The sequence below is a fragment of the Crocodylus siamensis genome, chromosome 5 (assembly GCF_052110815.1).
Source record: "Crocodylus siamensis isolate JL-2025a chromosome 5, ASM5211081v1, whole genome shotgun sequence".
In the NCBI taxonomy this organism is placed as follows: Eukaryota; Metazoa; Chordata; order Crocodylia; family Crocodylidae; genus Crocodylus; species Crocodylus siamensis.
Genome location: NC_143399.1, coordinates 187322166 through 187347715, shown reverse-complemented (window position 1 = coordinate 187347715; position 25550 = coordinate 187322166). Strand labels below are relative to the sequence as shown.

Sequence of the window (25550 nt, the reverse complement as noted above, 5' to 3'; positions counted from 1 at the left end):
AGCCCCACAGTGGAGCACATTTGTGCCCCAGCCAGCCCCTCCACAACACGTTGAGCAGGTTGAAGCAGTCCTGGGCTGGTAGGCTGACCCCTGGGGCCCTCTGCCAGCTAAGGGTACTCCAACCTGGCTCAACATGTTGCAGTCCCAGGCTCACATGAAGACACGGCACTCAGAAGCAATAAACTTCAGTGTGATATACATCAGATTATATTCATTGACATCAAATTCACATCTAGATGTGACCAGTGTTATCTGAATGAAAAGAAAGAGGACCTGACTTTAACTTACACTTACCACTCATATTGCATGGCTGGTTTTCCGCAGGTCTTCTGTATGTATTTTTCCACAATTTTCAGCCTCTAAGAGATCTTACACGAAGCCTCACCCCATACTTGCTACTTTATAATAATGGGACAATAGAACCAAAAGAGAATAAAGGATTGCTCTTTACCTCTATACTTACCACTCTCACTACCTGACTGGCTACCTTCAAGGCCCTGAGTTTGCTGCAGATCTTTCAGATTTGATTCTAGGTTTGCAAGCAGAAGCCTTCTCTGTTCTGAGGAATCATTTTTCTCCTTCTCTATAATAGTTCAAATATTTCATGGTCATCAAGGGAAAAATTGTTTTCAAAAGTGTTTTTAAAAATACTGTCACATATGACTGGTCTTAAACGCTAATAAAATAGTTGCAGCATGTCTGCCCAACAATTACCCCAAGTAACTGACTTGTTTTTACCTGGGTTTAAATAAAAGTGCACAAAAATGTGGCAAAACCTATAAAATAATTAAATCATGGCCTTTCTGAAACTTGAAAAATGAAAATATTGGTTTACGTTCCTGTTAAACATCCCCAAATAAAAACTTGTATTAAAATATATCTTGTGTTTTTGTCTCTTCTCTCTCTTCCATGCCTGTTCTTTCCAAGATCTTCTCATAGGATTTAAGACTTTGGAGGAATGGATCTTATTTTTTTTGTTTGTAAATCACCTAGAACAACAGAACCTGGTCCTGATTTCACTGTCCAGATATGACCATAACTTATATATTTAATAATAATCATCATCAGCAGTCCCTCAATACAAGGACAACAGTCTTCCAGTAGATAGGGAATTCATTACAAGGCCAATCTAAGATTTGTATTTTCAACTTTAGATATGGCATACAGTTCTAGAAGGAAGAAGTGGATCCTGGTAATGTTGGGTCCCAGTTGTTTCCCTTTGTCTCCCTCATCTATGCATCTCATCAGGCCCAAGCAGGTAGCAACAACCCGCCATCACCCTATGCACAGATCCCATGGCAAAAAAAAACAGGTGGTGCATGTGGCAGCAGCACTCACAGCCCCAAACCAGAGCCTTGCCAGCTAATGCCATGCTCTGGCTGCCAGCCAGGTTCCCAAATACAGGAATACCATGACTACAGCTCCCCAAGGCCTTCAGGTAAGGCTGTGGGACTAGTACAGTTGTTAGCCCCAGCCTCTCCTACCCAATCCCGGGTAACTTGCCAGGCACCAGAGCGTTCCCCGGGAACATGTAGCAGCGGCACAAGGTGTCCAGCTGGTCTGTTGGGGCAGCAGATCAAGGCCCCCGTGGTGAGGGAGGAGGGGGGTTGGGGCAGGTACTGCTTGGCCAGGGGAGGGCATGGGACAGAGCCACAAGAGGCTCATCCAGGGGGCAGGGGGGCAGCTCCCCCCACTGCATGCATCCCTGGGGGAGGTATAGGGGGTATGTGCCCCCCCAGCTCTGTTCATAGGGCGATGGCGGGCTGCTGCTGCCCGCTCAGGGACAAGGGCAGCACTGGGCTTTTCCTGGCGCAGGGCCTGAGCCAGGGCTGTATGGCACAGAAGGTGTGCCACTGCTACTTGTCCCTGAGGAAACAAATGGCTGCACTTGTCTGGATGTGGCCAATGTCGGTCTGTAACTAAGGGCCTCTAGTGATCACTAGCACCTGCCCTCGCTGCCACTCACTCATCATCATAAGACTTGCTGTTGATAAAAGATGCCTGTGTGTGTCTTTGTTTAATGTGAGGATGCACATTAGCAACCACACAATATTTTGCAGGAAAGAAACTCTAATCCAATTGCAAGGAAAACCTAGATGACTGGAGGTTTCTGTTCCACTGAAGCCTTCATCTGTTTTTGCAGCCATTGTGAAGTATTTCATCTTCAATTGCCTGCTCCACCACCGAGGACTTTCATTTTTGTTTTTGAATCGCTGTTAGTCTGGAAACCTTGCTCTCAACTTTGCTACTACGGGTGACCCTACCAGGAGTACTAAAAAGACATTGCCCTAGAGATCATTGGTAGCATACAAGCTTCTCTACCACGTCAAAGTTGTGATAATAATAGATGCTTCAAATTATCCTAGGGGTTACAATGGCAAGAAAAAGAATTTGAATCCTGATTCAGAGCTAGGGATGAGACCCTCCACCCACTTAAACCTTTGGCTAAAATCTCAGGATTTTCCAAGACTATGTTTTGAAACAAACCATACAGACTCAAAGAGACATGCAGCATGTTAATATTGTCAGGATGGAGTGTGATGAATCTACATGCTACTGTAGTAGGTCTAGGAAGAAAGCCACTAAGAATGGATGATGAACATGGAAGATTTGATATATTGTGATTAATAACATAGGTATACATGCAAGGGCTATATTTGATCAGTTTTTGAAATTCAGAAAATGAGTGATGAAAGGGGGATTAAAAGAAACCAGAGAGATGGGTTCTTTGATAAGGTGACCACATCTGCTGGGCCCAATCATCATGGGACAGCTAGACTTTCTAATCAAATGCTTGCAACTGTACTGGTCAGAAATGGTCACTAATAGCAATAAACATTGTTATCTAATATACACTTGGTATTTTCTTTTATTTTAAAATGTCATAGACATTAGAGCTGGAAGGAACCTCAGAAGATCATTGAGTCCAGCCCCCTGCCCAAAGGGCAGGAAGTCAGCTGGGGTCATAGGTCCTATACAAAGCCTCATCCCACCATACCTCCTTTATATAAAAGATATAGGCTACCTGCAATGCATTGAGTTTGCTGCAGATTTGATTCCAGATTTGGAAGCATAAGCCTTCTCTGCTCGGATAGCTCATCTGCCTCCTTGTCTAAAATAACTGAAGCATCAAGAGAAAAAATGTATTTAAAAGTCTGTTTAAAATATTTTAAGATTGGTTATAACTAATCTTAAACTCTATTAAAATAGTTGCAATGTGTCTGCACAACAACTCTGCCAAATAATTGACTTATATTTATCTGGCTCTTAAAAAAATTTATAGAAAGATAATGTTGCCAAACCTGTAAATAATAATTAAATCGTGGCCTTCCTAGAAATTGAAAACTGAAAATGTTGGTATATGTTCCTATTAAAAATCCCCAAATAAAAATATATATTAAAACATCTGTTATGTATTTTTTGTCTTTCCTCTCTTCCATGCCTGAAATGCCTCTACTGGGGCCGTGTGCATGATGTCCCCAGTTTAAAGTAACTGTGTAAGTGCTATAGGCCTAAGGATTCAATAAGGGAATTTTAGCTGAACTACTGACATAGTCAATAGAATGCAACATTCTTGAATAACATTTTCATAAGTCCTTAAGTGACTTTGGAGCCCAAGTTCTATTTTCAAAAGGATCTGCATTATTAAGGAGTCACAGTAATATAACATAAATATGGGTCTCTGCATTTATTCTCTACTTGCCAGTGCTATTGTCAGGGACTAGGGACAAAAATTACACATAAACCAGAAGAAGTGATCAGAAACCGGTTCATATTTGTAACACAACAGAAGTTCAGTGCTGCGGGCAGGAGCCTGCAGGCAGCGGATCACAACTCTGCCCTGGCTCCAGATCATGTTGTCAGAGCCTCAAGATCCCAGTACCAGCCCCAGAGCAGCTCTTCACCCAGCCACATGCCCTGCCAGTGCTGCTGGGGCCAGTCTCATGGCAACCCTGGCCCCATGTTGTCACAGCCTCACCCCTGCTGAAAACTAGCGGCAGTGATACAGTTAGGAGCTGCTGGGAAATCGAGTCTGGCTGCCAGCCAGATCTGTCATTTTGCCCAGCCCTGATCTAAGACCTCAACTGCTGCCTTCCTACAAAGACAAAACTTATTCTCAGACTATTCCACAGAGGAAAAAGGCCCCAAACCTTTCTAGGAAGTACCAGCAGAAACTGACAGACAAGATATTTAATACTGAGAAGGGGGTCTCTCCTGTCTTCAGGAAAAATACCTACATTAAATTCAGTAACACACAAACAAGGCAAAGAAAGGTGGGGCTTTACTGTGGATTATTTGCACTTGGAGGTAAAAATATGAATCTGAGAAGTTTCCATGGAGCGGATGATGCACAATAAAAGTCGTGCCCCTCCCTTGCTTCACAGTAGTTTGTACCCATGCTATCAAAGAAAGAGATAGATGAGTCGGACAAAGACAAAGCAGCCCCAGGGGACTAACAAATTCTGGGATGTGTGAAAGCCTTCTTAGGAGGGAGAAAACCTCATGGAATCAGAGTAGATATGATCATACCGTGACCATCTTCACAATCTACTGAGAGTGATAAACAGCATCTCAAGGAGATAGAGTGAAAATTATTACCATGTGTACTCAGCTCCCAATACAAGATTCCCCCACCATTTAACATGGGGAAAAAGCCCATTATCTAGAATCAAGCATGAAGCAGCAGGTGGGGGGCAGGCTACTGCTGTAGCTCCAGTTCTGGCCCAGACCCACAGCCTCAGGCCCTCCTTCCTACCTGTTCCCCCCATGCTCCCCACCTCTCTGTTTACCCTTGATCTGACACCAGCCAGCGTGGGGCATGTTTCTGTTCCAGCATGGGGCATAGCCTGAGCCCAGCCTTGTAGCAGCAGCTGCCACTGCAACCTGGCTGAGCTGGAGCCATGCTCTGTGCTCCAGGTTAGAGTGGGGATGGAGTCTGCCAGTAATGAAGCAAAGGTAAGCAGTGGCAGGGAGGGGCAGCACCTTCACCCCTGCTCCCTCTGCTCCCCCTACCATCTGTCCTCTTGCCACTACTTTCCCCCACTCTCCACTGCAGCAGTGGATTAGGTGGATGAATTTAAGATGACCTTGCAATAATTAGATTCTGCACACGGAAAATGTTATAAGTCACCTTAAATTCAGGATCATTTTGGGTGATCATTTGGGTAACATGATAGTATGCTTTTTCCTCCTCTCAATCTCACTTCTAAAATATTTTATTGGAAGCTTCATCCTACCCTTGCTCTTTTATATTAGTGTGACTGTAGAACCAAAAGAACTAAAAGGAGATCTAAGAGCTGGACAACTTCCTAGAGAAGAATTCTATTTGTTCAGTGACTTTGGAAACGAGTTATTTTTTTTTATACCACCTCTTTATAAGACAGGTAAAAGGAGCATGGCAGATGTAAACTGGGGGAAAGAGATGCATACTGCACACAGATCTGCAGTATACAACACTGAAAATTTCTAGGAGTACTGTAGCTCACAGAGCAGCCACAGAATGTGTTTAACACACATGTGGCTGTGAAGCATGCTAGCATAAAGAAGTAAAAAGATGGCCTAGTACTCCCATTCCCCAACCCTCCTTTTTCATTGGGTTTCAGGTTATGTGCTGCACTTATTGTTGAAGAAAGTGGGTGAGATAGAACCCCCCCTATACCAGTATCCTGAGACAATGGAATGCTCCAATTCCATCTAGTAGGGAGGACAATTCTCAAGAGACAAGGGAAAGTTTTCATGCCTGGGGCCTTTTCTACCCAGCTTCTTGTTTCATAGTTTCATACTTTCTAGGGTCGGAAGGGACCTGAATAGACCATCTAGTCCGACCCCCTGCCATGGCAGGAAAGAGTACTGGGGTCAAACGACCCCAGCAAGATGTTCATCTAACCTGCTCTTAAAAACCCCCAGGGTAGGAGCCAGCACCACTACTCTTGGAAGTTGGTTCCAGACCCTAGCCGCCCTGACCGTGAAGTAGTGCTTCCTGATATCTAGCCTAAACCTACCCTCTGTCAGCTTGTGACCGTTATTCCTGGTCACTCCTGGCAGTGCACAGGGGAATAGTGACTCCCCCAGTGCCTGCTGATCCCCTCTGACTAGTTTATAACAGGCCACTAGATCCCCCGCTCAGCCTTCTCTTTTGGAGGTTGAACAGGTTCAGGTCCCGAAGCCTCTCCTCATAGGACCTGCCCTGCTGTCCCCTGATCATGTGAGTGACCCTCCTCTGGACCCTCTCGATGCTGTCCACATCCCTCTTGAAGTGCGGCACCCAGAACTGGACGCAATACTCCGACTGCAGCCTGACCAGTGCTGCTCAGAGGGGGAGGATCACCTCTTTGGACCTGCTCGAGATGCACCTGTGGATGCATGACAAGGTACGGTTGGCCTTCCTGACTGCCTCCCCACACTGCCGGCCCATGTTCATCTTGGAGTCAATGATGACTCCAAGATCCTTTTCCGCCTCTGTGCTGACAAGAGGGGAGTTCCCCAACCTGTAGGTATGGTGCCGGTTGTTCCTCCCCAGGTGCATCACTTTGCACTTGTCTGTGTTGAAACCCATCCTATTCTCGTCCGCCCACCCTTGTAACCTGTCTAGGTCTGATTGTAGCCTGATGCTTCCTTCTAGTGTGCCCACATCCCCCCCACATCTTAGTGTCATCAGCTTACTACAAGGGCAAGGTGATCATATATCCCAGTTTGGCCAAGACAGTCCCAGTTTTCATAGGCTGTCCTGACCATTTGGTGAAAAATGAAGCAAAAGTCCTGAACTGGCTGGGGAGATAGAGGCACACACATGCCTGGCATGATTCTTCCACAACAGCAGCTGGACGCTGGGGGTGAGGATTGCAGGGCTGAGCACCACTCCTTCTGTGTGGGGCAGGGATCAGTTGGGACAGAATGGGCTGGGACTTAAGCACCTGCATGGAGGGAAGCCAGAATGGCCACCTACTACTTGCAGCCTTGTGCTCTGCCACTATGGCCACTGCTGAGGCCCTAGCTGTGGGTGGCAGCCCCATGCAGCTGTCAGCAGCAGGTGGGAGGCGCCATGTATCCACACACTGTGGGATGGCAGAGCCTGGGGGGGTACCACACAGGGGCCACTCCCAGCCAGGTCCAGCTTCTGCATGTAGACACTCAACACTGTCCTGCCCCACCCTGCTCCAACATGTCATTATGGCTCCTAGGAGCCACAGGGTCAGAGCTAGCCAAGTTCAACATCCTCATGTGCAAATACACCAGACAGCACCCTGGCTGCCACCCTCCACAGGTGTGTGTGTGTGCATCTGAATGGGCAGGGGGATGCAGAGGCATGGTGTGTGTGTGTGTGTGTGCGCATGTGTGTGTGCGCGCACGTGCGTGCATGCATGTGTGTGCGTGCGTGCGTGCATGTCCACCCCCGCCTCTACCTCCCTAGCTTGGTGCCTGCAGGATGCCAATTGGCTGGGTCCTCCCTTGCAAACCTGGACAGGAGCTAGTGGTCACAGCAAACTGCTGGATGCAGGGGGCAGATGCCACTTGCAGCAGCCAGAGGCTTCCTTGCTGGGGAGCAGGGTGGGGGGAGCTTGGAGCCACAAGCTCCACAGGGCAAAGGAAAGCAGGCACTGAGCTCACTGGCACTCTGGATGAGGGCCAGGTGGCAGGCTGACAGCATGGCAACTATCCCTGCACATGCTGTGTACTGGGTTGGAAGATGAAGCAGGGTGGGGAAAGTTGGGCAGAAGGGGGATGGCATGTGCCTTGCCCCCATCCTGGATTTCCTTAAAAAAATTATGGTCACCCTAAACATGGGTAAACATGTACACTGGAGCAGTTTATATTGGTTTCTAGGGTAAAGAACAAACACAAGTGAGGTTACGACCCAGTGCCTAGCTCACATATTTGACAGCTATTTTTGTGCGTTGCCACTACATGTTATGGTGGGATAGATATCACTTTGTCATTTGTTGTTCCTAAGACAGAAGGAAACTCGTTTGCTGGGAGTTTGAGCCCAAGCACTCAGAAGTCCAAGAACCTGAATTCTACTGGTCATGAGCCAGGCAAAAAATACCACATCTGTGAGGCTGAGGATCAGATCCCACTGCAGCATACTGCTGGTGCAAGGGAAGCCTGGTATCATGTTCACCAGCAGGTAGCAAGCTTGGCTTCCTGTGCTTTCCTGCTTGGCAAACCTCATCAGTTGGCTAGAGCTCCCAGCTGAGGGAGTGCATAGGAGCCTTTGTCTCAAATGTGTTCCTGCAGTGGGGAGCCCCAAACAGCTGATAGGAGCTCCCAGCTGGGGGATGCATGGAAGGTCTCCCAGCTGGGAGTCCCAGTCACCTGATCAGGGCTCCCCGCCAGGGGAGTACAGGAGAGCCTTTGGTTCTGATGTGCACCCCTGGCTGGGAGCACCCATCAGCTGATTGGGGCTCCCAGCTGGAGTAGCTCACATGGTGTACTCCTGGGGCTGGAAGCCCCAATCAGCTGACAGGTGGTTCCCACCACTGAAGTGCATTGGAGCCAAGGGCACCATGGGCTCCCCCAGCTGAAAGCCCCTGGTCAACTGACCACCACTCCCAGTCAGTGGAGCACACAGAAGTTTTGAAAAGATCCAGTGTGCTTGGGAGGCTGGGAGCACTCACCACATTCAGTTAAAGGTGTGATAGCTTATTCCTCATTTTGTCACACTATTAATGTAATTAAACATACAACCAGGACACTACTTAAAATATGTCTAGAGTATAAGACATGACAGGGGTTTATCTGGCAGGATCTAAGCAAAAGTTTGTACATGTTTTCAGACCTTATTATGCCTCGCATGGAAATCATACGAAAAACAGGCTCTCTCAGAATGCAATGGACACAGGATGCTATGAGGTTTTCCAGAGGATTGGAAAAGCCCTACATAAACAACCAGTGGTCAGAGCTCCAGGTTTCACAAAGTTGTTCATTCACATAGAGATGGAGGCTTTAGCACAGCGTACCTTGTGGCCCACTCCCAAAAAAAAAAGAAAAAGAGCACCCAGTATTAAATGTCAATAGAAAGCCGTTCCGACTTGAGGTGGCTATGGTATTATCAAGGGAAAAAGCCTGGCGGTAATGTAAACAAGAGAAACCTTCTGCTGGGAAGAACAGTCAGCCAGGTCTGAACGCTCACATAGGTTCTTGGCCAGAGTGCAGGACCCCCATCTAACCCAGGAGGTGCTCAGCCCCGCCAGGGGAGATGCCTTGTTGGACCTAGTGCTGGCCACGGATGATGACCTGGTGAGGGGGCTGTGGGTGCTCAACCGCCTGGGCAACAGCGATCATCGCCTGCTGGAATTCACCATCCAGTGCAAGATGGCAAAGGCATGCAGTAAGGCAGCGGCCCTAAATTTTAGGAGGGCAAACTTCAACAAGCTAAGGAGGATAGTTGGAGAAGCGCTGAGGTCCCGGAGGGGAGGGGAGCCAGGTGTCCAAGGACAGTGGTCACTTCTTAAGGAGATGATCCTCCAAGCCCAAAGGAAAGTAATCCCAACAAGGATCAAAGGGAGCAGGAGAGCACACAAGCCTTCGTGGCTCACCAAAAGCATCCAGGAATGTCTCCTTGCTAAAAAGGAGGCTTACACCCAATGGAAAGAAGGGGTCATCACCAGGGAGGACTATTCTGTAGTTGCTCAGGGATGTAGGGGGGTAGTTAGGAAGGCCAAGACAGAGATGGAACTGGGACTAGCTTCCCAGATTAAGGACAATAAGAAGTCCTTTTTTAAATACGTAGGGGGTAAAAAGAAGGGCCCGGGTAATGTGGGGCCCTTGGACGATGCGTTGGGAAACTTGGTCATCACACCAGACGGCAAAGCTAACATGTTTAATGATTTCTTTGCCTCCATCTTCCTAAGTAAGGACCAGAACAGCCATCTCCCTGCTGGGCCCCCCTCGGGCCCCGGAAGAGGCACACCTGGGCCACGGGATAGCGAGAATTTAGTTAGGGAGCTTCTGGAGGGATTGGACGTATTCAAGTCAGCCGGTCCGGATGATCTCCACCCCTAGAGTTCTAAAGGAACTGGCCAAGGTCATTGCAAGTCCCCTGGCATGGCTTTACGAGCACTCGTGGTGCTCTGGTGAGGTATCAGAGGACTGGAAGAGGGTCAACGTGGTCCCCATCTTCAAAAAAGACAGGAAGGAGGACCCGGGAAACTGTAGGCCAGTTAGTCTTACCTCGATCCTAGGCAAGCTGTTTGAGAAAATTATTCTGGCACACATCCAGGAGGGGCCAGCAGGGGACTGCATGCTTAGGGGCAACCAACACGGGTTCATCAGTGGCAGGTCCTATCAGACCAACCTGGTGGCCTTTTACGATCAGATCACCAGATCATTAGATGCAGGGGTAGCAGTGGCTATAGTCTTCCTGGACTTCCAGAAAGCTTTTGACACTGTCTCTCACCCCGTTCTCATTAAGAAACTGGGGGGCTGTGGTGTAGACACCCACACAGTCAAATGGGTCACCAACTGGCTGGAGGGCCACACCCAGAGGGTGGTAGTGGATGGGTCCTTCTCAACCTGGAAGGACGTGGGCAGTGGGGTTCCGCAGGGCTCAGACTGTTCAACATCTTCATCAGCGATTTGGATGAGGGGGTAAAAAGCACCCTGTTCATATTTGCTGATGAAACTAAGATGTGGGAGGACGTGGGCACACTGGAAGGATGCAACAGGCTACAATCAGACCTAGACAGGTTACAAGGGTAGGCAGACGAGAATAGGATGGGTTTCAACACAGACAAGTACAAGGTGATGCACCTCGGGAGGAACAACCGGCACCATACCTACAGGTTGGGGAATTACCCTCTTGTCAGCACGGAGGCGGAAAAGGATCTGGGGGTCATCATTGACTCCAGGATGAACACGGGCTGGCATTTTAGGGAGGCAGTCAGGAAGGCCAACCGCACCTTGTCATGCATCCACAGGTGCATCTCGAGCAGGTCTAAAGAGGTGATCCTCCCCCTCTATGCGGCACTGGTCAGGCCGCAGTTGGAGTACTGCATCCAGTTCTGGGCGCCACACTTCAAGAGGGATGTCGACAGCATGGAGAGGGTCCAGAGGAGGGCCACTCGTATGATCAGGGGACAGCAGGGCAGGCCCTATGAGGAGAGGCTACGGGACCTGAACCTGTTCAGCCTCCAAAAGAGAAGGCTGAGGGGGGATCTTGTGGCCTGTTATAAACTAGTCAGAGGGGATCAGCAGGCATTGGAGGAGTCACTGTTCCCCCGAGCACCGCCAGGAGTGACCAGGAATAACGGTCACAAGCTGACAGAGGGTAGGTTTAGGTTAGATATCAGGAGGCGCTACTTCACAGTCAGGGCGGCTAGGGTCTGGAACCAACTTCCAAGAGAAGTGGTGCAGGCTGGGAGTGTTTAAGAGGAGGTTAGATGAACATCTTGCTGGGGTTGTTTGACCCCAGTATTCTTCCCTGCCATGGCGGGGGGTCGGACTAGATGATCTGCTCAGGTCCCTTCCAACCCTAGAAACTATGAAACTATTATTGACTTGGAAACCATTTCAACTTGATTATAAATAATCTGTTCCTGAGGAAGCAGCATATCATGAAAGAGACAAATGCAAGGATCATGTGTTGGTATCTTAGTTTGGAGCCGCACACCAAAGGAAAAAGTTATTTGTTGGTAAATGTTTGCCGTAAGTGTATAAAAGCACAGTAGCGTAACTAAGTCTGGGTGACTGGGGCACAAGCCCTAGTTGTTGGTTATGGGTAGAGGGTGGGAAGGAGAGAGAGAGACACTGGAATGGAGGCATGGGGCATGGTAATGGTGATAGGGATCAGGCTCCACATGGGCTCTCCCAGGGTCTGTAAGTTCCACACATCCAGACCACAGGCAAAAGTCCCCTCATCAGCTTCACTCCCGTTCCCGTGTGGCCAACAGCTACTGGCTTAACTCTCACACCATCACCACCAAATTGAGGCATTTACAGCGGCATTCCACATGCAGTTCCCCTGGAGCTGTGAAACAGTTAAACTTGTAGCTTCTGGCTAACAGCAAGGGAAGGGGGGTGAGCCCTTACTATGTGGTGAGTAAGACTCTGCCTTACCCCTCACCTCTGTTCTGCAGTCAGCACTAACTTCCCCCCCACACCCCTCAGTTCTGCCCAGGGTGCTGAAATAGTTGGATACACCTGTGTAGAAGCATGCACAAATCTTAAACAAGGATACAGATAACAGACTAATCAAGTATCTCATTCTAATACTGTGCTCTGTATTTGTGAATATGCTAATTTACTTATAAAACTTTCCTGATATAAAATATATACATGAAAGTTCTGATTCGTATTTACTTTAAATAAGAATGACATTGCCAAGACACCATAAAAGGTGTAAAGTCTTTTTAGGGTAAAGGAGACAATTTGTTTCCTGCTAACCCAAAAATATAAAAGTAACATTAAAATTTATGACATTTCTTCATACGACATGCATTTACCTGATTACAGATGTTTAAATTACAGTTCTTGATAACACATATATCTGTACGCTGAGACTATGTAATAAGCATGCTGACAGTTGCCTCTAATCAGAAGAAGCAACAACCAATCACGTAAAACTAATGACTGCTTTTCTTTCAAAAAATATGTAACAGCTCATCTAAATATTTTTCACTAATTAGTAGCAGCTGGGGTAGCTAAAATTGGAAATCGATTCCATTATAATCTCTGTATTTGCAAATTGGCAACTTCCCAAATATTCAGTTAGACTTGTAATTTTATTTCTGCTCAAATAAATTTTTTGAAAAGGTTTAAGCAAAATTTTTATATATTGATTAGGTTTGTATTAGGCAGACAGAACCCCAAAAGGATATTAGCATTTTATTAGGTCAGGAAACGTACAGATCTTTGTGAGGGAAGATTTCCCAAACCTCACAAAGAAAAAGGGTTTCTTTCCATCCAACATTCTTTGCATTTTTAATATTGCAAAATCTTTTTTAAAAAAATCAAAGGTTCAGATATATTAATAAGGTTTTATCAAACATTTGGTCAACAATTAGTTTCTGGCTTTATAATACAAAGTTTCAATGAACTCAGACATTTTTCAAGAATACATTCTTTAATAACTGAATTTGCACTTACCCATGGGTCTATCCCGTTCTAGCAGGAATGCAGCAAGGTTTTCTGTTTGATGTATATCTTTCACATCTGCCAAATGATCCTCAAGCGGAGGTCTTGTTTTATCTGTGGTATAGAAGCAATGGCCTCAAGATGCAGCAGAGGAAATTGTAGGTTGGAGATTAGGAAGATCTTTCTGACTACAAGGATGATCAAGCATTAAAACAGGCTACATAAAGAAGCTGAGGAATCTCCATCTTTGGAAATTTTCAAGAGTAGGCTGGACATTTAGCTGGGATGGTTTAAATCAAGGATAATCCTGCCTTGAGTAGAGAGCTGGACTAGATCTTGTGAGGTCCCTTTCAGTCCTACTTTCCTATGACCCTACAAGAGTCTGACTGCTTTTTGAGAGAGAAATACTACTAGGAATTGGTTGTATAAAATACTGTAGCAGGAGGAGATACTATTTCATACATGGATTTGATAGGTAATGAGGACACAATATCAGAACCAATTGCAGAAAATAACCTTGGAACCAGTGGGTGCCGATACACAAATAAGGAGCCTGCTCAAACACACTGTAATTACAGGAAAAAAAAATGCTAAAATTGCCAGAAAAAAAGTAACCGAGTCTGCTGCAGTGTTGTAATTACCACTCTCCAGCAACGTCCTGTGTCAGGTCATTGAATGTGCTTTGGTTCAAGGGCCCCCACCATGATTTGGAAGTGCGGGGATGATGATACACAAGATGCTATGGCACTCTAATTAGAGCAGCTCTCAGAGCACCACCCCGTTCCCCCAAGCACATGTAAAAGTGCCCAGTGATTGCAAATCGATGTTACAGTATTTAAATTACGATAAAACTGCAACTAGTGTCCTCGGTTTCAAAAGGGCAAACTGAAAAATGTTAGGAACTAGTTAATTAAGTCAACTGAACTTCAGAGACATGAATGCTGAATAGGCCTGCAGTTTTGACAAATGAACAGTGGTTGAGAAAGGGGAAGGGAGGGAGTATTATCTTGAAATTTTATTTCATGGAAAGGGAGGGGAGGGGGAACCTCAAAATGCTCCAGACCTAATTAGATAAAATAAGCACTTCATAATGGATATTAGGAATAAGCAAAGAACTTACAAGGACAGAGGGAAAGCATACTAATCCACAAAGAAAGCCACATCTTAGAGCTCAAGAAGTATACAGATAATATGGTAACTGCCAAAATCAAGACAACCTAGAGCTGGCAACTGTATTAAAACAAATAATTAAAAGTCCTATTTTTACTTAGGAAAGAAAGGAGATTGCTATTCAGAGATGAAACTGTGGAGATTAAAAATAATCTAAGCACAGCCCATTTTGCCTTTGTTTTCAAAAGGGAAGATTATGTTGAACATGGATATAGCTACTGCAAATGGTTGTCACGATTTCTATTTCCACATCCTCAATATGAAAAACAATTTAAAGAGCTTGATCCATTTTTAATTTGAGTGTACCATCTCCAGCGCAGAATTCTGAAAACTTGGGACAGTTTATCCAAGAAGTTGTTATATGAAGCACTGAACCATTACTTTATGTCGTAGTATTTCCAGGAGTAGGCCAAAGTAGATGCAAATATATGCTAAGCTTTATCAAACCTCTCTGTCTGAAATAACAATTACACTTAACTTACATAGAAGTGCCTTTTAACAAATGATCTAATGAGTACTCAGCAAAGTATCATTATTTCTATTTATACAAGAGGAGATAAGTATAGGAGGAGTGACATGGGAAAGATTGGGGCCGACATGAGTCAGCCCGCCCACCTGGCTCTGTGGGGCAGTCTGCCCAGTCTCACTTGCCATGATTTTACTGTTCCCATAACTGGTGGAAAATGCGGGAGACTACCCATTACAGGCCATGATGCTAGGGGGCGCTATCCACCACTCAATCTCCCCTACACGGTGGCCCATGCCTCGCAGATAGCATTGTAAGTTCTTGCTATACACCAGCCTAAAGCCAGACCAAGCTTAGCCCTCACTGTCAGACCTCTTTCACATGCACATTCATACCACCATCCTCTCACTAGGGCCTCTCACACTCCACCCCCTCTCACAGGGTCTTTCTTGCATTGATAACTGGTTCTGCATTGCTCCCTCTTGAAGAAGCTCTCGTAGGCCTTGGGGCTTTATCCTGATCATGCCTTGGGTGGCAGACATAGTCTCTTGGGTCTCTCCCACAACCCTCACCTGGATAGTGGCCAGCTAAGTTCCCGACCCAAGCCAACCTTGCCCTGGCCCCTCTCAGGGCAACTCTACATAGACATACACAAACATACACTGGGCCCCTGGCCCCATCTACTGAGCTCCCAGCCCTCAGTTCCCCCTCACTAGGGCTCCACACTGCCACCTCACTGGGGCTAACTCTGTGCCCTTTGATGGGCTTGGGGTCTTACACTCCCAGGGGCTCAGGTGCCTTTCCTTCAGCGTGCCTGGCCTTACAGTTTGTATATTCTCCACTGTACAGTGGCGACTAAGGTTCTAAGGCACCCCCACCTGCCTTTCAAACCATCCCCTGTAACTCCTACCCTTACCTCCAAGGTGTTCCAGGAGCAACTCAGCCTGATGTTGCCACCTTGGCTGTTCCACCCAGACTGTTGTCTTTCTAGCCTAAGTTTGAAAATGGCCACTGCAATCAGCCACTTGGCGGCTGCCTGCTACTGCCCTTAAAGCTGCTCTGTCACAGGGAGATAAACTGACTTGCAAAAGGTCAAAGAGCTGGAGGTTCCTGGCTAGCAAGTCTTCCCCTCGGCTCTAACTATTTGCCATATATGGAATCAGGAAGGATTTTTACCCTGTGGTTAGACTGGTATGGACTGGGGGAGGGAGGGTGGCCTTCCTCTACTCAGGATCTCTTGAACCTATATTGACAACATTTCATAGGAACAGGACATTGGCTGCCATGGTTCCCCTGCTTTACCTGTGGCAAGTTAGGGTGTTCGGTCTGTGTTATGTCAGGGTTGATGGTAGTCTTAGGCACAGAGATCTCCATAAATCATGCTAGAAGTGCCCCCCACAGTAGCTCCTTTAATGTTTTCCTTTCACCACTTGCCCCCCACCGTTAATTGGCAAAGAAGCTGCACTAGCTGGGCCATTTGCCATTGATTGCTGGGGAGTGGTTTTTGCTTTCCCAGGGATCAGCAGCAAACAGCCCAGCTGGCTTGGCCCCCCCACCAATCAGGTCAAAGTAAGCTTCAAAAAGGAAAATTGCATATGGATTTAAAATATTTTGTTTCATAACCCATAACATATTTTGGCATGAGCTTAAAATATCAACCATTTTGTTTCTCATGCAAGAAAAAAAAAAGCTTACCTTGAAGATGTGATGCCTCTCTGTAAGAACTTGAAAAATGCCTTGCAGTGGATGGAGCTTTCTCCAAAATTACAGTCTATAAAAAGAAAGTAATTATTATTATTTTATATTGTTTGCTAACAGTATATCAACAGATATACATCACTGCACTTTTTCAGTGCATCCAAATCCAAATCTAGAAATTGTTGCTACTTTACGCAGAACTTCGCTCAGAGTTTCTCTAGGCTAAGGTTGTCAAATTTCTGAGTGTTTAGAGGTGAGCCACACACTGTGTGGGCTGCATGCTACATGAGCCACACACTGTGCCATGCTATCCCATCCCCCACATTCTACTGTGCAGCAGGTACCCCCTCACTGCACTGTGCCAATACCCCAGCACCCTGCATTGTGTCCTCTCCCCCACCCTCCACTGCACTTTGCCAGAACTCCTGCACTGCACTGAGCCTCTCAGGCCCATGGATCATGCTGCTTCCCCCAAGGTGGGGGCAAGGAGCAGAAACTAGAAGAAAGAGGGAGAGCCCAGAAACTCTGGCAGCAGAAGCAGCAGCTGGAAAGATGCCAGGATCAGCATCTACACTGAGAGCCTGGGGGGCAAAGGTTAACCTCTCAGGGACTGCATGAGGCCCACAGGCTACCAGCTCGATAAAAATACTAAGGAAGCTAGTTGAAGTTACAGCAGAGCTTCAGATCTTTACTCTTGCGTAGGCTAAGAGGTGTTCATTTGAATTCATGCTAGGGAAAAGAATAAACATAGGTAAGGGGTTAACTTGTTAACTAAGACCAATCTAATTTTTGTATTCTGGGCAAACCCTAAATTTCAGTTTCTCTTTCTTACCTTTTTTCCAGTATAGCTAAAAATGTGCTCGAGCCCTTCATTATCTCACATCTTAAGTACAATGATCTCCTTTCATTTATTTTATTCATTTCTACCTTATAGTACAAACGTACTAGCTGCAGATCTGTAGTCAAGACCAAGTTGTGATTTGTGCTTAAAGCAGAAACTCATCCCCTTTATTATATAAAAGAATGCATTACATCAGCTCCAAAATTATACCACTTACTGAATTAACTTTCTGCGAAGTTAGAGGTAATTTAATTTCAGTTAAATTTGAGTGGGTGTTTGCAGGGAGAGTTTACTTATTTGTATTCTAGCACTTCTTTACTGTAGAGTTACCATATTCATAGTTTCATAGTTTCTAGGGTCGGAAGGGACCTGAGCAGGTCATCTAGTCCGACCCCCTGCCATGGCAGGAAAGAATACTGGGGTCAAATGACCCCAGCAAGATGTTTATCTAACCTCCTCTTAAACACCCCCAGGGTAGGAGCCTGCACCACTTCTCTTTTGAGGTCCAAAAAAGAAGACACCTGTCACGTGCGCGGGGGGAAGAGTGGTGACATGCCTGTGCCCTGCCCCTGCCCATTCTGTTGCCCCTCACTGCCAAGACACAGCCCCCCCCGCCACCCAGGCCTGCTGTTGCACCTCACTCCCACCTCACTGACACCAGCCTAGCCATTGCTCCTCACTCTCAAACCATAGTACCCTGCCCCCCTGGGTTCTAATTGTGTCCCTCACTCCTGACCCACAGCCCCTGCCCCATCCCTGCTGGTGCCCCACACTCCAACCAACAGCCACCCTGGTGGTGCCAGTGCCCTGCACTCCCAACTCAAAGTACCTACCCCTCACTCCTGATCTACAGCCCCTCACTCCTGATCTACAGCCCCTGCCCATGCCCCTCACTCCCAACCCGCAGCCTCCTGTCCCCCCAAGCCCTGCTGGTGCCCCTCAGTCCCAACCTACAACCCCCTGCCCCTCCCCCTTAAGCCTTACCAGTGCTCCTCACTCCCAATCCACAGCCCCCTGCCCCACCAGCTCTGCCAGACGGGCTCCAGCTGTCTCTGCCTTGACCAGGCCAGAGCACAGGGGATCTGATTCATGCAGGCAGCAGCAGAGCACATCCAGCCCCAGCATATGTTGAGGAGGAAAGAGGAGGGGAGGCTTGTAGCACACCCACCCTGATATCAGAGGCAACAAGGAGCACCACATGGGTCTGTGCATGCCTACACAGCTGCAGGCAGGTACATCTGTTCTCCCTGCTGCCTCCAATCACCCTCCCCCTGCTCCCACCAGCAGAGCAAAGCAAAATCAGATTTAAAGAACCCACCAAGACAGAGATCAGAGGGCTCAAAAAGAGGACATATCTGGGAAAATCCAGGCATATGGTAACTGTAAAGCTGATGACCACAGTAGGATAATTTCTAGGAGGCTTCCTGGAAAATCAGTAAGACAGTTGGAAGACACTGTAACACCAAAGTAACTGCCAGCTTCTCCTAGCTTATACAGGCTCTGTCCAGGGAGAGCCACTAAAGTCTAAGGCTTCTACCCAAGTTCTGGGCTGGGCTTTATGGAGAGTGTAGCTTGTACACCCCCTGCCAAAGACATCCAGGCGGGGAATATTTCTTGTGTATGAGGTGCCTCATAATGGATTCCCTTGGAAATTAGGTAGAGTTCTAGTAGAAGTTGGCTGCAAAGCATCCACAAATATGAGGACTTCATTTAACATGGTACACAAGGAGTCTTCCAAAAGTGTAGAAGAGGCTCTAGCCTGAGAAGGCACTGGGGGACAACAAAGACCTGGATACTTAGAAGGCAGAAGTTGGTACTGTGTCACTTCTGGCAACAGACTGTACTCCATCTCTGAACCCCAGCCATCCAGATGAAGGACAGGTATGAAACCTCTGACATCAGAAAAGGAGCCTATCCTGTTGGGGGAACAGGCTGAGCTATGAACCCCAAAGACTGGGAGGATCAAGACCAGTGCCACCAAGAAACAGCAAAGAGTGGTAATGGTTGGTGACTCCCTTCTGAAGGGTATGGAGACATCCAGTATACAGCTGGACTTACATCAGGAGGGAAATGGAGACAAAACTCACAGGCAGTACTAATTTGAGATGCAAGGTGAATAAGGAGAAAAAACTGCAAGCCACATAAGTATGAGGTAACAGATTTGGTGTGATAGTTCAAATTCACATGACTGGAATACTGTCATGGACGGATTTAGCTTGTTCAAAAAGCAAGATTTTTAGTGCCAATATCTTTTATTGGAACAGCTATATTTGGGGGAGATATTAGACAAACTTACAAGACATGCTTCTTCATATCTGAGCACTCCTTCAAGTCTAGGCACTTGAAGAAGAGTATTTCATGACCAAAAATTTGTCTAACATCTTTCCTACCTATATAGTTGATCCAATAAAATATATTACCAGAAATCCTTTTTCTTATATATTTCTGATACATTGTGACTACAATACTTCTCCAACCCTTGCACAGAAAGGACAGTTAGAGGGGGAAACGGTAGTGGTGTTCTCTATGTAAAAGCAACACACATTTGTCCTGAAGTGTGGTACATACCAGGATATAGGCCAAGGGCAGGCAAAATATGGCCCGCAGGCTGGATTCAGCACACCAAGTACTTTCATCTGGCCCACAGCACCCACCAACAAATTGTGTCCCACCCAGCCCTTCCACCCACGAGGGTGGGAGCAAGGCACCCACGTGTACACACAGTCCCAAACATACCCTATTGTGCCTCACTCCCACCCTTGCAGCCAGCATGCAGCTTCCACACAGGGCTGCTGCTGCCACTGCTGCAGCACCCAGGGACCCGCTCTGCTTCCCCAGTCTCCTGCTGGCTCTGGGAACAGTTAAGAAAGCAGCAGGGATGGAGCTGCAGCTGGGTGGGAAGTTGAAGCGTGGGGCTGGGACTAGTGGCAGTGCAGAGCTCAGGTGGACCTCATGTGGATGAGGGAGGGTGGGGGGATATAGGGAACCCCCCACACTCCCCTGTGGCATGGATCCCTGGCAGGTAGTGGACGCAGCAGCAGGCGGGGCACTTAGGGCACAAGTGCCCAGCAGAGTGCATCTCTGGCTAGCACCACACCTCACAGCAAGGACGGCAGCCTCCACTGGGCCGTCTGTATCACCAGTGCTCCCTGCCACTTAATGTGCAGCCCCTGCACTCATGCAGCACGGAAGCAAAGCCCCTGCACTCACTCATACACACACACACACACCCTGCACACCCCACCATACACACCCCACCCATACCCCACCATAAACTAAGAATTTATTTTTTGAGTTATTATGCAATCACCTCTATATACACTATGCAAACACAAATCATGACAGAAATATTTTTCATAATAAGATCAAAATATATTACAGTAGGTGTTTGACTTTTAGTGTGTGATTTTTCCCCCTGGTTCTAAAATGGCAAACCCTCTTCCTAAAAGGAGCATTTCCAGGGGGCAAAGGGAGAGACTTCTGGTGGCAAAGGTCAGGGGTGGAACTTCCAGTCCCAAAATGACAACAAGGGGACAGGACAACTGTCAAGGGGTGGAACTACCCATGCAGCCCTCGAAAGCTCACCAAAACTCATTAAGCAGCCCTCCACCCAAAATAATAGCCCACCCCTGATATAGGCCTATCAAATATCTCTGGTATGAACTCATGTAACCTATACAATTAACTATTAGATAAATCATGCACATGGCGTTATGGCCCTAGGCAAGCCATACTCAGATTCCAGCAGTACCTTAAATTCCTAGGCACTAAGCAAGAACCTGAACAGCCCAAGGGATTTGATCCTGGAACATAATTTACTTAGAAATCACTTAATTTGTTGACATATAAGCAGCTTGTGCCAATGCAAAATGACAATAAACAGAAGGCTTTTCATGGACAGAAGTCAGCCACTCATGATGAAAGTTCTGAAAATGGGAAGTGTTCTATAAAGAGTAGTGATATTATCTGAATTCAGCTGTATGTTACTGAGGAGATAAGAGTGGATTTAAAGGATACTGTCATAAGCCTACTAAATATTGAGGTGTTTGCAGAGTTTCATGCTTGTGCTCTTGAGCTCATCTTACTGACAATTCATGTGTAGTCTATATATGGTTAACACCTGCCTGTATTTAACCTTATTGTCCTTATGTTTTTATACATTGTGATATTTGATAAATAAATGTATGTCATATGCTGTAAGAGGGCCAGAATTGCATAACATGGTAATTATTTTCAGATGACACTATCTAAACAATGAGTTTTGTACCTGGGAAAGGCTCAAAGCCCACATGGCTGAGAGAAGTAATTATGGACAATTAGCATCTGAGGTGAGTATGTTTGACAGCAAGTTAAACAGGCTCTTGCAAGACTTGATCCAAGACCTTCCAGCTGATGATGAATTTACATGTTAAAAGGAGAGGCCAGTGGTGAAAATGACACCTGGCTAGCCAGGGAAGGACATTTATAACAGTGAGGAAATTAAGTGAGAGACAGTATGACAGTATCTTGAGGATAATCTTTATATCTGAAAGGATGAAAATACTCTACTGGTCATAACGGGAGCAGAAAAGACTTCCAGTCTAGTAAACAAATATACCCTTGGTGGCAGGAAGTTATATGCATTTTTAGGCTCCCAAAGAATCCAATGGTTAACAGCTAGATATGAAGCCATTCTTAAGTTTTGCCACAAGAACAAGTCTTTGTCTTTGTTTTGTTCCTGGCATACAGAATGACTTATGCCCTCAAGAGGATATGCATTAGGCACCAGTCTGTCTCATGAGACAACAGAATTGTGCCAAATGAGGCATTAGATCACTGAACGTCTGCGTGCTGTAGAGCCCAAATCTTGAATCACAGTCTCTTCCACACTTAATACATTTGAAGTTTGTATCAAACAATCCTGAACGTGGTCTGAGGTTTCTTCTTTACTTTGCATACTGAGCTCTTCTTTCTTCAAACACCTTCATTCCATGTTTAACAGACTGTTTCCAAGCACTCTGATCCTCAGCAATCTTCTCCCAGTCTTTGGCTTGATGTTCATTGCCTTCATATCACTCCTGCAAGCATCTCTGAACTGGAGATAAGGATGCCCATATGGTTGTCTTCCTGTAAAGAGTTCTCCATCCTTAGGTATATGACCACAATCCATACTCTACATACGACCAAGCCATTGAAGTTGACGCTGGCTAAGAAAAGAATGGATGGTCATAATGTTGGCACATTCCAAGACCTCAGCGTGGGCAATTCTGTCCTGCCAGGTAATTCCTAGAATGAGGCAAATGCAACCTAAGTGGAAGCTGCTGAGGTACTTGAATAGAGCGTGGTCCAGGATTCGCTGCCATATGAAAGGTTGCTGATGATGCAAGCACAATACACTTTGATCTTGGTTTTTAACAGTTAATTTGTTGTTGTTCCACACATTTGCTCAGCATGCTCATGGTACCTGGTGGTTTGCCAATGTGTTATTCAATTCAGCCCCAAATGACAGATTGTTGGTAACAATGGAGCCAAAGTACGTAAATTTACTTACAACATCCAATATGTTTTCACCTACTGAGACCACTGGTGGTGAATCAGTGTTATGGCCCTGTAATAGGACCCCTCCCCCATTATTGAAGAGAAGAGAGCCAGAGCAACTGGCTGGCTCCAGGACCCAGAGAGACTGTTAGGAGTGGAGAGGCCTTTAAGAAAAATGGTTACTCGTCTCAGGTGCAGGCAGCACAATCCAGGCTGTAACTGACAGACCTGGTGGGAAAGTGGTAGGTCAGGTGACCCAGCAAGGCATGGCTACAGACCTCATAAGGCCAGGACCATTGCTGGGGTCTCAGACCAGCTCTGACCTGCCAGGGTAAAGGAACTCCAGGCCACAGAAGGAAGCTCAACAGCACCAGGCATAAAAGTTAAATTATGTCTGCTATCTGTTTATTTATTCTCCCTGTAGCGTGACACAGATCCAGGCTGGAGGTAAATTTTAGTTTGGCAGCAGTTAGCTTATGAATAAGGTGACCGTGTGACAATGTGAAATCTGGGACATGGCGCTTCCTTCTCCACTCTCCTCCCCTTCACCTCTCAAGTCAGGGGTGCTGTTGCAGACAGAGACAGGGACAGGCGTGGGGCAGCATGGTGCAGCTCTGATTTTACTATTCAGGCAGCTAAGGGGGGTTCAAAAGAGGATGGAGCTAGACTGTTTTCAGTGGTGACAGATGACAGACCAAGGTGCAATGGTCTCAAGTTGCAGCAAGGGAAGTTTAGGTTAGATATTAGGAAGAATTTTCTTACTAAGATGGTAATAAAGCACTGGAATAGGCTACCCAGAGAGGTGGTGGAAACTCCATCTTTGGGGATTTTTAAGACCTGGATAGACAAAGCTTTGCCTGGGATGATCTAGTTGGGGATGTGTGGCAGAGCACAGGTTGTGCTGGCCACTTTAAGAGGTTTCAGGAAGGCTCTGAGTAGCTGGCAGATGTGGTTTGGCCCAATTAGATGGTCACATAACCAAAAAAGGGCCACCAGATTGAAGGAAGGTTGGGAAGCCTCAGTATAAGCCCAGGCCCTAGGAACAAAGCTGGCAGTTGCATCTAGAGAGGCAGAGGAACAACATCACTCAGCCTACAGTTCCTGAAACACATGGAGATTATGGTCGGAACTATGGAGACAGAGGAGGTCCCTGTTGGGCCTGGGTAAAACCTAAAACTACACCCTAATGAGGTTGTATGGTGAGGCTGCCTGTGGTGGGGTAATCTCCAGGAAATGCCACACGGGTGCCTCCCAAGTAAAAGGCAAAGATGGGGTGCCAGAAAGCCTCAGCCCCTAAGCCCTGGTGAGTTACCCCATAGATGGGACAGGTTTAGGGTCCAGGCATGTCAACAGACACCTCAGGCCTGAGTGCGCTGTAGGCAGAGTTAGGGGTCCAGGCACATAAACAGACACCTGAGGCCTGAATGGGCAGTAGACCAAAGTTTGAGACACCTGAGGCCAGAGAGGGCCAGGAGAAAGAATCAGCCCAGTGTGCAGGATGGTAGGCCTGAATTGGGTGGCCTGAAAGTCTGCGAGGGGCCAGGACCAAAAGTGCAAGAGATGAAGCCTGAAGGGCTGTATAGACTGGCAGCCTAGGTGGTCCTGAAGGGACAGTAGGGGAGAGTGACTAAGGCCCAAGAAACAGGCAGACCAAGTGTGGTCCTGCCAGGGGTAGTATAAGAAAGGTTCAGGCTGGGACTGAGTTTAGCCCAGTTAAGGGGCCAAGAGACTTGTCACCAGTATGTGATGACATCTGCAAGGCATGGGACACAATAAAGAGTAGGTTGGAGCTGTGTCTTATGCCCTTGGCATCAGGGCAATAAATAGGCAATCTCCTCTCTATGAACAACTATTCAGTTCCAGCAATGGTGTGGTAGGCAAGCCAGGCAGGCCTCTGCTGCCACTACTGCTGTCGCCAGGAGATCTGCTCAGTTTCCACAGTGTCCCACTCACTCTGGGCACACGTATAATTATGCGTGTAAGGGTGTGTGAGGTGTGGGAGGGGCACACACTCCCCCATGGTGCACAGACCCCATTGGCGACAGCAGCAGCAGCAGGTGGCAGGCGCTCAGGGTGCTTGTGGCCCGTACAGGTACTGCTGCCCAGTGGCATCTGGCTCCAGCCAGCACCGCACAAGGTGGCAAGGAGTGCAGCCAGGCTGACCCACCTCTAACACACAGAGCTCCGCATGGTGCATGTGCAGCTCCTGGCACTCGCACACCCACCAGGAGAAGCCCCATGCGATGGATCCAGCTGCATTCCCCAGCCCCTGCTGGGGAGATAGATAGATAGATATTATATATGGAAGGGTGTGGCACAGTATTGTAACTATCCTAAGGGTCAATATCTATCTATACTCTTGCTTTTTCCAGATCTCTCTCTCTCTCTGATCTCTAGTGTTTTTCATCTAGAACTCTTAGGATTCTTTATAAAGGTAGGGAAGGCATTGTTGTCTACTTAGTGCAACTGGAGCACTGCAACAAGAGATTGTAACTTGTTCAATGTCACCTAACTAGCTATGACAGTTAGGAAAAGAACCTAGGGTTCCTAACTCCCTGTCCCTGGCCTCTGCCTATGAAGGTAGTAGGTCTATGAGACAGATGTTGGATATCTATCTATCTGATGGATAATATATATAGGGAAGATGGTAGCACAGTACTGTAACTATCCTAAGGGTCAACTTTTTGCCAAATGGGTACTGCCTTTGTTGAAAGTTCATTAAAGTTCTCTCTAACTTTTAAAACTTAGGTATTTTACACTTAATAGCTCTTGCACTTCATTTCTGTA

At 46.9% G+C, this 25550-nt stretch overlaps 1 protein-coding gene across 1 annotated transcript in view; it reads right to left on the bottom strand.

Moving 5' to 3' along the window:
- Window positions 1-25550, bottom strand: part of CCDC7 (coiled-coil domain containing 7) — a 178256-nt gene that overhangs the window by 69961 nt on the left and 82745 nt on the right. The window contains exons 23-26 of the mRNA XM_090047535.1: window positions 16403-16478; window positions 13084-13185; window positions 3026-3121; window positions 464-583 (exon numbers count right to left, since the gene is read on the bottom strand). Of these exons, the coding sequence (XP_089903661.1) occupies window positions 464-583; window positions 3026-3121; window positions 13084-13185; window positions 16403-16478 (394 nt within the window). The remainder of the gene's footprint in view (window positions 1-463; window positions 584-3025; window positions 3122-13083; window positions 13186-16402; window positions 16479-25550) is intronic.